Consider the following 17,405-nt stretch of genomic DNA (forward strand, 5'->3'; position numbering starts at 1 on the left):
AAACTCAAAACTGGGTGTTAGTAGCTGAGAGTGTACTGGAGACAATACTGAAAGTTATCGATTATCAGTTAGCTGTAGCTTCTGATAAATTTTTGGGTGGTTTATCAGTTTAGCTTCATAAAAGATAACTTTTCAGTTAGCTGATTAGCTGTTATCGAAGCTACGTTTTTGGTTAGCTGTGCCCACCACTGCTTTGGAGATCAAACAGTCAATAATGTCAAAACTATTTCATTTATTAATCCTATTAACTCAACTAATAATTTGCATGACTTTTTACCAAAATTGGAGCAACTTTAACTTTTGACCCCTTTTGGCCACCATATGTTTGTCTAAATCATTGTACACTAAGGCTTGATTGTAAGTGTCGTTTAGTCCTATTAAGTTATACAGATTAGGTCAAAATTGGCTACTGGCTCATGGAATATATAGACTGGACACCTGCAATATCACAAGGTTACATAAATGGTAAATGGACTGCATTTATATAGCACTTTTCCATCTGCATCAGACGCTCAAAGCGCTTTACACACTAATGCCTCAAGTTCACCTTGATGTCAGGCTGCTGCCACACAAGGCGCTCACTACACACTGCAACTAGAGCAACTAGAGGATTAAGGACCTTGCCCAAGGGCGCTTTATTTCCCAGTCAGGCTGGGATTTGAACCGAGGATCCTCTGGGCTCAAGTCCAACGCTTAACCACTAGACCATCACCTCCCCTACATCTTCAAAAGTCCTACTTTGCAAATCCAAATGTCTAAAATCTGAACACACTGAATTAAGAGAGACATAAAACGTCTATAATCATGCTTTATGTCAAAATGACACTGATGTCTCACTTCTTCACAAAGTCATCCCGTCGATACTTTCATCATATTTGAAACAAAAATATTCTCTCAGGAAGTAGAGTGTGAAAAAAGCACAACAAACAAACAAACAAAATAAAACTGTGCGCTCGTCTCCTCTGCTTTGAGACATCAAAGAAAGCCAGAGTGACAAAATCCCTCAAAAACGCACAAAAGCAACTAGTTGCTTTCAAACGATCACAAAGACGTGAACCCAATTCCAAGCTCCATCAATTACATGGGATTACTATTTACCCCAAGAGATGAGGCTCAAACTGAGTCCTTCAAGAGAGACGGAGGAGTGCAGTCAAACCAAAACGCCCTTGAAAAGTAATTTCAATCGGCGGGCTCAGGCCCAGAGCAGCACGAAGGGAAAAAACTGGAATGGTAATGAAAAGAGGGAGAGGGATTCAAAGCTTAATCTCTCCGCATTCACACACACTCATATTTACTGTATACACAAAAACTGTGCAGCGAATCAACGCCGCATTCCACAAGCGAAATCAAAATCTCTGTCGAGTAGAAAAACACACATCGGGGAAAAAGAAAACTTAAAGTCAACACATCCCAGCGGTGTCTTGAGGAGACTGTGAGAGTGTGACTGGAATGTTTTCCCCCTGAAGAAACGACGCACAGCACACAGACGCCATGAGCAGGTTAAAAAAACATAAAAAGACCTGTCGTAAGAAAACCTGCAAACCCTCCCGTCTGCGTGTGAAATCAGAGTGAAACTTTTTTCCGGTTTGACAGGAAAGTACGCGTTTCCCGACTCTCATTACTGCAAACTTTTTAATTAAGTAGAAACACGGTAAGAAAACGATTAACTCAAGCAAACACACCTTTGGAACACAAACTGTAATGCCTTGCTCTGTGTGTGTGTGTGTGTGTGTGTGTGTGTGTGTGTGTGTGTGTGTGTGTGTGTGTGTGTGTGTGTGTATCCAGGTTGAGCAAGCACTGCTTAATTGGAAATTCGTGATGTTTGCAGTACAACATTGTGACGGCCATGACATTTGGGGGGGGGGCTTTCCAATGTATGGATACAGTATTACTAATCTACTGGTACAGTCGGGGTGTCAGCGTCGCTAAGCTGATTCTCCAAAGCAGTTGTCCTCACCGTACAACAAAAGTGGGGAAACGTGGGCTTCTACTATGCTGCTACTGTATGCACTGCTGCCCCCTAATGGTGAACAAAATGTGAGTACAAGCAGTGCCAACACACTGCAGCAAAGTAGTAAAACCTGAAGGACGTCACTGGTTTTTCATGAAATATGCAAGGTTGGTAGGATTACTTTGAAAGAATACATGTGGATTACATGAATGTATGTACATACATTTGGATTACTTGTAATCTGATTACTTTTAGGTTACATTTCAAAGTAAACCTACCCAACCTTGGAAATATGTATATTAAAGTGAGAAAGACCACCTTTGGCTTATTCTCAATCACAGAAAAGGACTGTATCAGAATGCATCATATTGCAATGAATCACTCCAGATTAAAACGTATTCTTCCTGAATTGTATCATAGCCCATGTATCTCAATACATATCTTTTTTTTTTAGGGCGATGTACACTCCTGGAGAACAGAGATCAACAGTATGTTACTGAGAAACCAGCAAGCCGTGAAACACCCTGATGAGTGAGAGTGAGAGAGAGAGAAAATGGGTGCAAACCTTGTAAAGTTCACCGAGTGTATGACTGATTTTTTTTTTTTTTGGGGGGGGGGGGGGGGGGGGGGGCATAGAAATCCAGCCCATTTCCCACTATAAAGTGGAAGTGTCACGTGAACACATTATTACTCTTTATAAACGGAGTAGCTGCAGGACTTAAAGACTGCAGCCGTTACCTTTCTCTTCTTGAAGGCCTGCCGGGCCAGATACCCTCGACAGGCGGCCTGGAACAGAAAGATGTTCCTCCTGGTCTGAACATCTCGTTGCTCTTCCAGCCTGGACAGTGTCCCCGCTCTGAAGAACGCCTGAGGACACACAGCAGAGCCTAAGTAAAAGTCCAAACCGGGCCTGTCTTTTGTTTTTTAACTACAGCTGGCAACACCACGTTTGGAGCCACTTTAAAAGAAGTTACAACATTTGTACAGGAAAGACATTCAAAAAACTGAATACGCTCACTTTCATACTCAGTTATGCCACACTAAAATTCACTATTCCACTTGTGGAAGAATATTTGTTGTTGTTTTTTTAGGATGATCAGTTCTGATAAATGTACAAAAATTGTTTGTTTGGAGCACTGATGTGACATCCGTAAATAAATCATCATCTGGTGGGAGGAGGCAACACATTTAATTCACATGAACCGCCGGCCCCTGGAGACGTATTTGTCAGTGCCGACATGTTTTAATGGTATCGGGCAGAGAGCCAGGCTGGAGCTGGCAGTCAAACACAGGGACAGTTTGGTGATCGGCAGGAAGGGAGGGTCATCTGCCAACCGGCCACCTGCAGAACCCTCACGCCATGTGTTCCAAACAAGACTGCGATGCTGGACGGAAATTATTCAGACACTCTGGAAGAAAAAAAAAACTTCCATCAGTCTCTTCTACAACCCCCGGCAAAAATTATGGAATCACCGGCCTCGGAGGATGTTCATTCAGTTGTTTAATTTTGTAGAAAAAAAAGCAGATCACAGACATGACACAAAACTAAAGTCATTTCAAATGGCAACTTTCTGGCTTTAAGAAACACTATAAGAAATCAGGAAAAAAAAATTGTGGCAGTCAGTAACGGTTACTTTTTTAGACCAAGCAGAGGGAAAAAAATATGGAATCACTCAATTCTGAGGAATAAATTATGGAATCACCCTGTAAATTTTCATCCCCAAAACTAACACCTGCATCAAATCAGGGGCCTGTACTACGAAGCGGGGTTAACTTACTCAGATGTAACCCAGGGTCAACCTCTTAAACCGGGGTTGACAAAACCTGGTTTTCTCAAGTGGTGTTAATAGGTACTACGACGCTGAATAAGATGTTGATTTGTTGAACCTGTGTTAACCTAATTGGAATTTGTGCACGTTCACATAAAAGGGGCAGGTTGCAGCACACGTCACCATTTTTCAATGATGGCGCGGTCACCTTACTTTACCGGAGAAGAATACACGATTATTATGCGGAGCTACGAGGAATTTAAATTAATGTTAAGGGGGAAATCGAACACATTGTCTGCCAATGAAACAAGACAGGCTTGTTGGCAACGTATTGCTGATTGGGTAAATGCGTACGTACAATTCAACTGTTCCCCAAATTTGTTACAGATGATTAACCTGTGGAATGTCTAATACGTGTAAAAAAAAATGACCTTCTTTCATTAATTACGCCCAGATGCAACACGATTGGGCATAGGCCTACTAATAAATGTTAGGTTAATTTAATGTTTCCTAAATAGGCTACCTTGACTGTATGATTGCTATTCCTAATCCTGTCAATATTTCAGATGCAATAGCAGTGCCAAACGCACCTGGCAGCAGGTGAAGATGAAATATAAAGGCATCCTTCAGAACGGTAGGTTTATATTCACAGCTTGATGAGCCCCACTTCACCTAATTAATGGACATGCATTAGACCTATTTTGATATTAGTAATTACCCGCGATTGCATAAAACCCTTCTTTGATTTGCATTGTGGATAAATGGCCAGGGAAAACGACAAATGCATCCAACAGTTTAGACAGAGCAAGTACTACCTTGCGAATCATACAACATACAGTATTCTTGCTCAGATGTTCAGCATCACCGATGGAATACATAAATTGTCCACTGGCAAAATAGACACAAGGCACATTATCTGCTCGATCGTCAGGGCATTGCTACACTGTAAAAAATGACTTGTTTTTACAGGAAAACGCTGGCAGCTGTGGTTACCAGGGAATTCCTGTAAAACATACAGCAGCACAGTAGATAACATTACAGACATAATATGTATATGGATTTACAGTGAATGAACCATGGCTGACTCACATTAAAGGAACTGTTAAATCTACAAACAAGAGCTCTCTTTTTTTTGTACATTTAACTGCTGTATTTTTTACAGGAATTACCTGGTAACCACAGCTGCCAGTGTTTTTCTGTAAAAACAACAGTCTTTTTTTTACAGTGTACGATGGGTGATGTTACAGATTTCTGGCCCGATCAGCTGACAAAGATAACGAATTCCCTCATTTGAGAATCTATATCTTTCATAGAGAATATCGTCCAGGTATGTCAGCGGATTCTGGTGGTCTTTAAAAACCCTCGCCCTGCGAAGACAGCCCCTCACAATTTGTGCCCCAATATCAAACGGATCATCCAGGTAGGCCGGCATTGTCTTCGGAGTGATTGAAGGTGGATGGACGGTACTTATAAAGGGAGTGGTTAAGTGAAAACCTCAAGCTAACCAAGAACATAACCTGCTCGGAGCAGGTTTGGCACACAGCATAAATTGCCATGGCAGCATACCTCGATCAAAACCTATCCACCTTTCATAGTACGGGTTAACCGGGAACTTACTCCACACGTCATCAACTTACTCCCGAAGTTACCCTGATAAGCCAGTAACCCCGCTTCGTAGTACAGGCCCCAGATCTGCTCGTTAGTCTGCATCTAAAAAGGAGTGATCACACCTTGGAGAGCTGTTGCACCAAGTGGACTGACATGAATCATGTCTCCAACACGAGAGATTTAAACTGAAACAAAGGAGAGGATTATCAAACTCTTAAAAGAGGGTAAATCATCACCCAATGTTGCAAAAGATGTTGGTTGTTCACAGTCAACTGTGTCTAAACTCTGGACCAAATACAAACAACATGGGAAGGTTGTTAAAGGCAAACATACTGGTAGACCAAGGAAGACATCAAAGCATCAAGACAGAAAACTTAAAGCAGTATGTCTCAAAAATCGAAAATGCACAACAAAACAAATGAGGAACGAATGGGAGGAAACTGGAGTCAACGTTTGTGACCGAACTGTAAGAAACCGCCTAAAGGAAATGGGATTTACATACAGAAAAGCTAAAGGAAAGCCATCATTAACACCTAAACAGAAAAAACAAGGTTACAATGGGCTAAGGAAAAGCAATCGTGGACTGTGGATGACTGGATGAAAGTCATATTCAGCGATGAATCTCGAATCTGCATTGGGCAAGGTGATGATGCTGGAACTTTTGTTTGGTGCCGTTCCAATGAGATTTATAAAGATGACTGCCTGAAGAGAACATGTAAATTTCCACAGTCATTGATGATATGGGGCTGCATGTCAGGTAAAGGCACTGGGGAGATGGCTGTCATTACATCATCAATAAATGCACAAGCTTACGTTGATATTTTGGACACTTTTCTTATCCCATCAATTGAAAGGATGTTTGGAGATGATGAAATCCTTTTTCAAGATGATAATGCATCTTGCCAGAGAGCAAAAACTGTGAAAACATTCCTTGCAAAAAGACACACAGGGTCAATGTCATGGCCTGCAAACAGTCTGGATCTTAATCCAATTGAAAATCTTTGCTGGAAGTTGAATGACAAGGCTCCAACCTGCAAAGCTGATCTGGCAATAGCAATCAGAGAAAGTTGGAGCCAGATTGATGAAGAGTACTGTTTGTCACTCATTAAGTCCATGCCTCAGAGACTGCAAGCTGTTATAAAAGCCAGAGGTGGTGCAACAAAATACTAGTGATGTGTTGGAGCGTTCTTTTGTTTTTCATGATTCCATAATTTATTCCTCAGAATTGAGTGAGTCCATATTTTTTTTCCCTCTGCTTGGTCTAAAAAAGTAACCGTTACTGACTGCCACAATTTTTTTTTCCTGATTTCTTATAGTATTTCTTAAAGCCAGAAAGTTGCCATTTGAAATGACTTTAGTTTTGTGTCATGTCTGTGATCTGCTTTTTTTCTACAAAATTAAACAACTGAATGAACATCCTCCGAGGCCGGTGATTCCATAATTTTTGCCAGGGGTTGTATGTTTGTTTGTTTCAGAGATTCAACAAAATTTCAATGTTAAAAAATGGGCTTCATTTGTAGAAGCAAAATGAGACACTCCCAAGTTATCAAACTTGACCAATGCCAGAGTTGGGCTGGACGACTCACACCAAGAGGCGATTACTGTGATCCTTCATCAGTTAAACCAGGGGTCACCAACCCTGTTCCTGAAGGGCACCTGCCCTACATGTTTTCTAACTCTCCCTGTTCCACTCCCAGGCAATTATCTCTATCAGGTGAGCTCAGCCAATCAAGAGCTGGAAAACACCGCTCTTACAAATTCAGGTGTGACTTCAGTAGGTAGATGTGTAAAACATGCAGGACAGGTGCCCTCCAGGAACAGGGTTAGTGACTCATGAGTCCATGGAGGCCCCCTTTACAACTGGAGAGACAACAATGTCACAAATGTTGAAAACACGACTTTTTTCTTTACATTGCTGCTACATGCAATATTCACATTCTAGGTACAATTAGTTAAGTTAGCAGCACCACACTACGGCAAAAAGCGCCTTTCCCAATTTTATTTAGCCCAAACTATAATGTCAGCCTAACTCTACTGTGGTATAGACTAAGTAGTTGATGACTCAAATTCTCAACACATATTTTAAAGGCTTTCCGAGGTCATCTCATGAAGTAGGTTTTTTTTTTAATGCCAGGTCTTTCAAAATGTCAGAGTTCTGAACGCAGCATTTGGTAAAGGTCAGAGGTTAAAACAAATTCCAGGAGAGATGAGGAAGAAACTAAAAAAAAGAAAAACACTAATCCCACAGTTGTGGGACTCCAAAGAAGTGAAAGGAAAGCCAAATGGCCCATTTTCACCACAGGGCCCGTATCCACAAAACAACTTAACATCCTCTCAAAGAGCTCCTAACTTAGCCTAAAATTTCCTGACAAGGAATCCCAGCCTGTGAGCGAGCAGGTGTCTGAGAGCAAGTCTGAGCAAGGAGGGGACAGAAACTCCTATCTTTGTGAGGAGGCGGGGTTGACCCCGTTGCTAGGTATGATGCAGTTCTCTAAGAGCTGCGATTAGTTGTCACCGAAAGGGGAGGAGAAATAAAAAACAAATGCGCTCCACCCTCCTCCTCATGAATGGACAGTGAAATCAACCGATCATATAAGATGAACTGCATTAAGACGTGTAATCTTGAGTATAACTTAATGTTACGGTAATACCCAGCAAAATTAAATGAATTGTTATAAAGCTTGAAAATGTTTGAAAATACCTCATTCACATGCCGAATATCTATAGATTAAAAGCATACATTTACTACGTTCATTGTGAGTACATAATATAATTGTAAATACATTAAAAATACAAATACACAAAGTCCTGGTCCCACCAAATAATGAACAGTGAATAATGAGCCACGCTGCATGTTTTTTTGGTTATTCAACAAACGTGGGAGAACAGTGGCTCTGAAAGGCTCTTAGAGGCAGAATATTCAGCTAACAAGGCTCATGTCTGAGTGTGGCGCTAATTTCAAGATGTTCAAAATTCAGCAAAAACAGCATGGGACAGTTTGTGTACGAGGTACTACAAAGACAAACGAGGATTTTAGAGGCATGTTTGTGATGAGGACAAGGCTGTTAAGAGCCCATTATCCCAGCACCTGGCAGCTACAAGGACCAGACAGGCTATTTTGGACAGGCTCAGTCCTCTTGCACACTACAATTCCACCTACTTTGTACGCCAGACACTGTATATAAAATAATTATTTTGTAGTGGATTAATCATTTTCTGTCAGAGCTTGGCAGTTGAAAACACCTCTAATCGCTTCTGGAATCACAGAGGACTGCTTCATTTGGACCCTTTTTTTTTTTCCTCTCTGTCTCGCGCACTGAGGTGGAGAATGTATTTGGAACAGCCTAAAAGGTAATTATTTGTCATGTTTATATTGCAATAGCTTGGTAAAACATGCATGTTCATTCCTTCTATATAGACAGCTGTAAAAGTATGTTTATGATAGATTTAACAGCTTGTTATAATGGATCAGATGAGCTCCACTGTGTGTGCGCACTGATGCAATAACTCGCGCTCAAGACGAGTATTTACACACAACGGCAGCTAGCAAAAGAGTGATTCTGCAGTCAATAACGGACGAACACAAAGTTACAAGTTGGATGACGGTGTCAAAATGGCAGCGTGTTTAAAGCCACAGAAGAAATGAAGCCAGCGAGAAGGAGCGCAGAGGTGACTGTCCAGGAACGCAAAATGCCACTGTGCATTAAGAGCAATTTTGCACACTTTAAAGGACAAACACAGGTTAAAAGTTGGATCACAGTGTCAAAATGACTACAACGCCATGGAAGAAATAAAAACCAGCGAGAAGGAGCATAGAGGCGACTGTGCTCATACCGGCTAGACTGTGCAGGAGCGTCTTTTTTTGGACTTCGTTAAAAAAAATGTGACATCTTGAATGGATGCTGTGAATTTAAACCCACACTGTAAAGGGACCACGTGTGGGAGGGCTGGAGGTTTGGGCCAAACCCATGCCTAAATATGCACCAACGTCGCATTACATGGCGCTACATGGATCATAAGTAGCTTGACATGTATCATATGCAGCAACACGAGCCATTCAAGGCTGGACGGGGCTCAAATGACAGGTTGGTCGTGGCTCACTAGAGGCTGATACCTGGCACATGTGAGGTATATAGAGGCGCCTTAGTAGCAGATACAGTGATACGTAAAAGTTGGGGCACCCCTGATGATTTCCATGATTTTCCTTTAAAAATCATTGAGAAGTGAAATGAAGTTTCTAGTATTTACAGAAAGTATGCAATAATTCTTTAAACAAAATTAGGGAGGTGCATAAATTTGAACGCCCCAACAGAAAAAATACATCAATATTTAGTAGATCCTCCTTTTGTAGAAATAACACCCTCTAAATGCTTCCTATAGCTTCCAATGAGAGTCTGGATTCTGGTTGAAGGTATTTTGGACCATTCTTCTTCACAAAACATCTCAGGTTTGTTGGTTTCTGAGCATGGACAGCCCGCTTAAAATCATACCACAGATTTTCAATAATATTCAAGTCTGGGGACTGAGATGGTCATTCCAGAACGTTGTACTTGTTCCGCTTCATGAATGCCTTTGTAGATTTCGAGCAGTGTTTAGGGTCGTTGTCTTGTTCAAGGATCCATCCCCGGGGCAACTTCAACTTTGTCACTGATTCATGAACATTGTTCTCAATAATCTGCTGATACTGACTGGAATCCATGTGACCCTCAACTTTAACAAGATTCCCAGTACCTGCACTGGCCACACAACCCCACAGTATGATGGAACCCCTCCAAATTTTACTGTAGGTAGCAAGAGTTTTTCTTGGAATGCTGTGTTCTTTTTCAGCCCCTTGTTATGGCCAAATAACTCAATTTTAGTTTCATCAGTCCACAGCACCTTATTCCAAAATGAAGCTGCTTGTCCAAATGCGAGTGCGAGTATGCGAGTGGTGTGTAACTCTGGCAGAAAAGATTTTTCTTGGCCTGCCACTTCGGACCTTAACTAGTACTGTGCCTGTGGTCTTCCATTTCCTCACTATGTTCCTCACAGTGGAAACTGACAGATGAAATCTCTGAGATAGTTTTTTGAATCCTTCCCCTAAACCATGATGTTGAACAATCTTTGTTTTCAGGTCATTTGAGAGTTGTTTAGAGGCTCCCATGTTGCCACTCATTAGAAGAGATACAAAGAGGAGAAACATTTGCAAATGGCCACCTTTAACACTAGGGATGTCCCAATCCGATCACGTGATCGGAAATCGGGCCCGATCACGTGGTTTCAGACTTGATCGAAATCGGACGTGCATCCCGATCAGGAATCCGATATAGATTTTATCCTCATTATTTTGAGCAGAGCTATGTCAGGCTCATTATTGCCGATTAATGGGCCTTTCACGCGTCGGAAGCATCAGAGGCGTGAGACGTGTTGCTTTTTAGAGGTTGTCAGAAGCGTCGTTTTAGCTCGGCTTTTGACGCGACGCTTCTGACGGGAGAGTGCATTGCCGCTTGTCGGCAGGCTGACGCAGTCAAAGTTCAACCTGATCTTTTTTTTTTTTTTTTTAATTGAACAAAAGAAAAAACATAAGTTCAACCGGACAGAAGTGGGGGAGTTACGCGCGCAAAGTTTCTTTCGCAGAACTGCTGTTTGTGTGTTTACGCGCTCAGCCTAACACCTCGGTAGAATGACAAGAGGATGATGGACACTTTCCCACCGAAACTCTTGCTCAGTCATCCTTCCGTGCACAGCAGGACTCGGTGCTGACCAAGTCCTCAGGACGACGATCTGTCATTTGATTAACAAAAAGAAAAAACAAATTGTCCTGTGATCGTTCATCTGCAAAACAGAGCGAGAGATGGTGTGTGCACGAGCGACGTGCACACTCATCACATTTAGGAGCGCGTCTTAAGGAGCTTCCGTCTTCATTCACGTTCACTGCGCTGCTCTGAAGTTGTTGAACACTGATAAAGCATCAGAGGGACACTGAGGACTGTCAGGACACAAATGTAAGTTGTTTTGTTTTCCTTTTACTTTTCAAGTTGACTTTTGAACTTTCGACACTCTGAGCTGTGACATAGCTTTGCGCTGTCCAATAGGAACGACGCGTTGGGCCAAAACACGGAAGACTAGTGGCAGAAACCACTGATTAAATTCAATTTATTTCCTTTATATAGCGCCAAATCACAACAGAGTTGCCTCAAGGCGCTTCACACAGGTAAGGTCTAACCTTACCAACCCCCAGAGCAACAGTGGTAAGGAAAAACTCCCTCTGAGGAAGAAAGCAGACCAGACTCAAAGGGGTGACCCTCTGCTTGGGCCATGCTACAAACATAAATTACAGAAATAATTCACAGAAAAATTCACAGACGAATAGAATTGCTGTTGGTGCACAGGACAGGAGGATCGCCAACACAAACATCTCTGGATGGACAGATCAGTACCATTTGTACTGATCTGTACAAATGGTAAATGGACTGCATTTATATAGCGCTTTTCCATCTGCATCAGATGCTCAAAGCGCTTTACAATTATGCCTCACATTCACCCCGATGTCAGGGTGCTGCCATACAAGGTGCTCACTACACACCGGGAGCAATAGGGGATTAAAGACCTTGCCCAAGGGCCCTTAGTGATTTTCCAGTCAGGCGGGGATTTGAACCACAGATCAGTGCAGAAACCACGTGTCTGAAGAAAAATCCTTGGAAATGTTTTGTTGTTGTTGTTTGTTACCTCAAAATTTCTGATTACTGTTTAAAAAAGTTTAGAACACTTGTAATTAAAATAGCTAAAATCAATAAATGGTTCTTTAGAAACCTTTCATCTATAAATTAAAACCACCTGTTATTTCAGATTAGATGATTTCTAGTTTAACATAAGGAACCTCTGACATTTATTTTTAGACAAATAAAATAACATGGAAATTTGTACATTTTTTAAGTCTGGTAGATTATTACTTGATTGTTCAAGCTACCTCAAGGAGAAGTGCACTGTTTAAGTGATAAATAATAAAATAAGGTGATTAAAATGAAATTATTATATATTTAGCATTTGTTCACTGTTCATTCAGTTTTTTAAAGTATCGGAACGGGACTCGGTATCGGCAGATACTCTAAATCAGATGACTCGGAATCGGATCGGGGCCAAAAATACCTGATCGGGACATCCCTATTTAATACTCTTTCTCATGATTGGATTAACCTGTGTAAGAAGGTCAAGGGTCAATGAGCTTACCAAAGCAACTATGTGTTCCAATAATTAGTGCTAAATGTATTCAAATCAATAATATGAAAAGGGTGCCCAAATTTATGCACCTGCCTAATTTTGTTTAAATAATTATTGTACACTTTCTGTAAATCCTACAAACTTCTCAAATATCACTGTTTGTCTGCTATATGATATATATTTGACTGAAATTTCCGATCCAGACAACCAATGATTTATAAAGGAAAATCATGAAAATTATCAGGGGTGCCCAAAGTATTGCACACAACTGTGATAGCTTAAAACGTGGATCATTCTTTGAATAACCCATGCGTGGCTCATTATTCATGGCTTATTATTTGGTGGGACCGAATAACAAGTAGAACAAGAACCTAAGCAATTTATACATACATTAACACAGTAAATTAACATAAAATAATTATGTAGATCAAGCTGGTAACGTGTTACTGACTCAATGTCATCCTACATACAGAGAATCGAGAGTCGACCTCTTGCAAACCTTGCAAGAATGCCGCCCCTTTGTGGATCGCTGGCAAGGTGGGTTTCCACTGCTTGTTGGCACCGGACAGTGGCTTGTGGCTGATGGAGCCATCACACCCACACAAACACGCACACACACCTTCACAAATGACACTAACACCCTGCCTTTTCCTCAAAAATTACATCATTTATATTTGCTGCACTAATATATGCAACATATAGCATACTGTTGGAAAGCACGGGTTCTTGGCTTGCTGTCAGTGTTGAAATTTTTCAGATTGAGGGCTTACATGAGAATTTACGGTAATGAGAATCAGCGGCGCACTAGTGTGAAATGTCCGTGTTGTTCCTCTGCGTTATGACGTCACAGGCTTACGTTTACCGTAATACACCATATATCATTGGAAAGCCCTTGGTGTTAGCTTAACAATGCACTTTGAATCATTCGGATTGGACAAACTATGGCGGAGTTACGGTAAAAACAAATATGCATATGGAAAATATGGAGTGGGCGCCATCGCCGTAGATAAAGGGTTAAGGAGCTCTCTTAAGGCCTAAGGTGCTTTGTGGACAACTTTCTCCTTACCAATGGAAAATTCTAAGAATTTGAGGTATTCTAACATTTTTCTTAGAATAACATTACTAGGATCTATTTTTAGCCTTAGGCTGCTTTGTGGATACGGGCCCAGGTCTCAGTGCATTTACAGGAACAGGAACGACCAAAGCCTAGCAAGGAAACCTGAGCACAGGCTAACATCATTAGATGTAACGCAACAGAAAAGGACTGCTTGTTAGCTATCGCTAACACTCAATGTTAGTGCATTATTTAGATGGCCACTATGCCTTTTTATTTGGCTTCTCACTCAATTGCCAACATAGTGCTCAGTCAGTGTCTCCAAATCTTGGTCCTTAGGACCCCAAGTATGTTACTTTTTCCAGTTGTCCCTGAAGTACTTAGTCAGGTGTGTTCAGCCAATCAGCAGCTGGTTGAACAATGGAAGACATGTGGTAATCTCACTGTGTGAAGTTAGGACAAGGAGAAATGGAAAACCCAAAGAACGTTGGGTCCGTAGGACCAGTACTGGGAAACACTGCGCTAGGTAATGGAAACTCTTAAAATACGTGTTTTCATGAATATTGAACACTTGGCATGAGGGAACTTTCCCAGAAATGGTTGACCTTCTAAGATTCCATCAAAGAGTCCTTAAAGGTCACTGGAAAGCCCGACTTTATGAGTTGGGGAAATATGACAAACAGCACCATGATTACGCCAAACGAGTGTCGCTAAATTTTGTCTGTTTGAATCCAGGGTCAGGTTGGTGACTTAGCAAACCTGGGTTTGAACAGTATGCTATTCTCCACTTTAACATTTTATATTTATTCTCCCCTATTCGCTCACAGCATGAGATTTACAGAATAACTGGCAGCGCAGTGGGAGTGTGGGTTTGTCTTGTGTGACAATTAAAAAAGAAAAAAAAAAATTCTGAATCATCTGGTATTAATTATATCACTAACACAAACACGTCAGGAGCACGATGCAGGCTTGAAACTTCACATCAATTTAGAAAATAAAAATAAAATGGCAGAATAAGCACAGACTAACAAGTAGCAACACTTGTATAAGGTTAAACTTTGGAATATCTGCCAAGAAACTTCTTTAATTGACAGCTCAAGGCGTTCTCTTTTCTTTATTCCACAGACATTCAGAGATCTAATTAACAAAACCATCAGCCTGTCGTTCTCCTTGTGATTAGCTTCTTTTTTAATCTTCAAGAGGTGAAACCTGGCAGCGGCTGACTGCTGCTTGGTGGGGGGGTCACCTGCTCCACAAAGATCAACGTTTCCCCGTGAATAGGAAAGAAAAAAGAAGATTTAAAAACAAGCTCTGGAAGAACTTCAGCTCTGGAAGCAGGCGAGCGGAATGGAAAGTACTTCGTAATTATATGTTTAATTGAGAGCTCCAAGTGATAAGATGGTAGAACTCGACTTGACAAAAGCCGTAACAGCCCAGAAAAAAAAAAGGATGGTTTGGATTCAAAAAGGCCTTTGTTGTCCAGTTCAGGGTTCCCTGCAGCGCCCCCATGAGGCAGAACTGTGGTAAAACCGAAAAAAACATGAAAAGAAAACTAAAATTATTACGATCAGAAATACGTCTGTATGCATCAGGAGTGTGATACGACTTTCCACCAGCATGGAACAGGTTCGGAGCTCGGTCAACGTCACTGCTTTGCACCGACGCTTACGCGCGACATCAATAGCACGATTATCGTGTAGTAAATTTGTGGAGGAGCCAAGACCATCAATAACAATGGACCAAAAAATAGAAAGCCACCACTTCCTGCCATGCACATTCTGGTATTTTGTATTTAGATACAAAACACAAAACCCGTGAGTGGAAGCGTAAAAACGGCAAGGAAAAGGTCTCCATCACATGAGACGTCCTGACAGGTTATATCAAGGAGCATGATAATGTGCAATCTGATGACCGCAGAAAACAAACTGGCTGATTGACTGGTTGGAAAAGGACGATATTCTGAGCTTCAAAAATATCGTAAAATCTAACCTGGTGTTTTCTGCCTCCCCGTGAATCAGGCAAATTTTGCACCACCGAGTAAAATTTCTCTTATACCAACATTTCAACCTTTTCTTCTTCTTAAATGGAACTTGGTGCGTTCAAGCTTTGGTGTTTTTCTGTTTTTTGTAAAAGATGTTATGAGCCATCAGCATGTGTGTTAATTTTTGCAGAAACACATTATGGATTGATTAAGACCGAATGCTGACATAGCCATTAGTACGCAAGAGTCGAGCTCTGGAATTCCCCATGGATCTGTGTTCATCAAAGTCTGTGTGAAACTTGTGTCCTGATGCATTTAAGGTGGGGAAAGTTGCGTTTTTTTGGGCTGATATATGCAATATCATCTATGTGATAGTGGTGTTCACTAATCACACGTTGAAAACCTTGAGCAGACATTAAATTTAATAAGCTCCTCCTACTTTGCTGAATGCATCCATGAAGTTTTAAGACATCTTGCATCCAAGCAAACGAGATGTTTGTAATTATTTAACTGGCTGGAAGTCAGAATTTGTACACAGAGAACAATGACTCAAATCTGATTTTAGTTGTAGGTTGATTAGACTGTAGGAAGCTTTACTGAGCACACACTGATGAGGAGCATGCACGTGTGAGGCCACTCACCCGGCTCAGCCCCATGTGGTAGCTGCTCTTCTCCAACTCCAGTGACTCCAATAACTCTTCCACAGCCTGGAAACCAGCAGAACAAACAGTCAGGGGACACAAACAAGAACAACCAAGGCCCCCCCCCTTTCTGAGCATTACCTCAGAATGATCACATGACCTGTTTGCCCAAAGGACGCTGCCACTGTGACATAGCAACAAGCACTATTCCTGCTAACACAAACACACGCCTCCGTCCTCGGACCACCTCAAGGGACAAACCGAGTGAGACAGGCTTTTCCTCAAACTCCACCGTGAGAGACGTTTGGCTTTGCTGCGTCCAACGTGGAGTTAATATGTCAGGACTCACACCGCCGATATCTGGATTATTAACTCCTGGATGGACTAAATGAGAAACTTTAGGATGCTGCCTTAGTCTGTGGGGAACTGAATTGTATTACGTCTTTGTTTCAGGGCTTTAAACAAGATATACCATCTTAGAGTGCAAAAAAAAAAAAGTTCAACTTGAGCAACTTGGTCCTAGCTGAGCATTTTTTTGCAGCATGATGCAAACATCAATAAAACACAATAAAATAAATTAAATACAACGTACATGAGAATCTACATCACTCACTGCCAACAAATACTGCAGACAAATATCACAAAATAAATAAATATTCATGAAATAATACAAAAAATACACAGTATATATAGAGAAGAACGAGTTAAAATTGTTAGGATTTTACTTTTGTCACATTGCAGGATTTATAATCTCACCACCTGAGGTTTTTGCACCTGCAGTGTTTATCTTTAATCTAAGAGGAAAACAACAAATAATCACATTTGAGATTTTAAAAATGAATGAGCAGGTAGATCCAGAGTACTTCTTTAAGTTGTCAGACATTAATTATGAGACGAGGGCACCACTGATAATCAATAAGCACAGATCCCGCTTGGACATAAAGAACCACTTCTTTTCACGGAGAGTAGTTCATTTGTGGAACAGCGTTCCAGCCCACTTCAAGAAGGCTCAAACCCCATCACTGGCCTGCCCGGACTGCACCCGACGCTTCAGGGCTAGGATCAGACTGACGAGCCACCTTCGGACACACAAGCTGACAGCTGGATGATGAAGATGGTCCTCCTCACATGTGAAGGATGAACAACATGTCAAGAAGGCTACTGATACGAGCGCCGTCTTCAACGGAGAAACTGACATGGA

At 41.4% G+C, this 17,405-nt stretch overlaps 1 protein-coding gene across 5 annotated transcripts in view; it reads right to left on the reverse strand.

Annotated features, from left to right (window-relative positions):
• myo18ab (myosin XVIIIAb) overlaps positions 1 to 17,405 on the reverse strand; it is a 257,478-nt gene that overhangs the window by 107,071 nt on the left and 133,002 nt on the right. For all 5 annotated transcript variants that reach the window (XM_034169042.1, XM_034169044.1, XM_034169043.1 and 2 more), the window contains 2 exons: positions 16,205 to 16,270; positions 2,690 to 2,818 (listed from right to left, as the gene is read on the reverse strand). In XM_034169042.1, coding sequence (XP_034024933.1) covers positions 2,690 to 2,818; positions 16,205 to 16,270 — 195 coding nt within the window. The remainder of the gene's footprint in view (positions 1 to 2,689; positions 2,819 to 16,204; positions 16,271 to 17,405) is intronic.

Source organism: Thalassophryne amazonica, chromosome 4 (genome assembly GCF_902500255.1).
Source record: "Thalassophryne amazonica chromosome 4, fThaAma1.1, whole genome shotgun sequence".
Lineage (NCBI taxonomy): Eukaryota > Metazoa > Chordata > Actinopteri > Batrachoidiformes > Batrachoididae > Thalassophryne > Thalassophryne amazonica.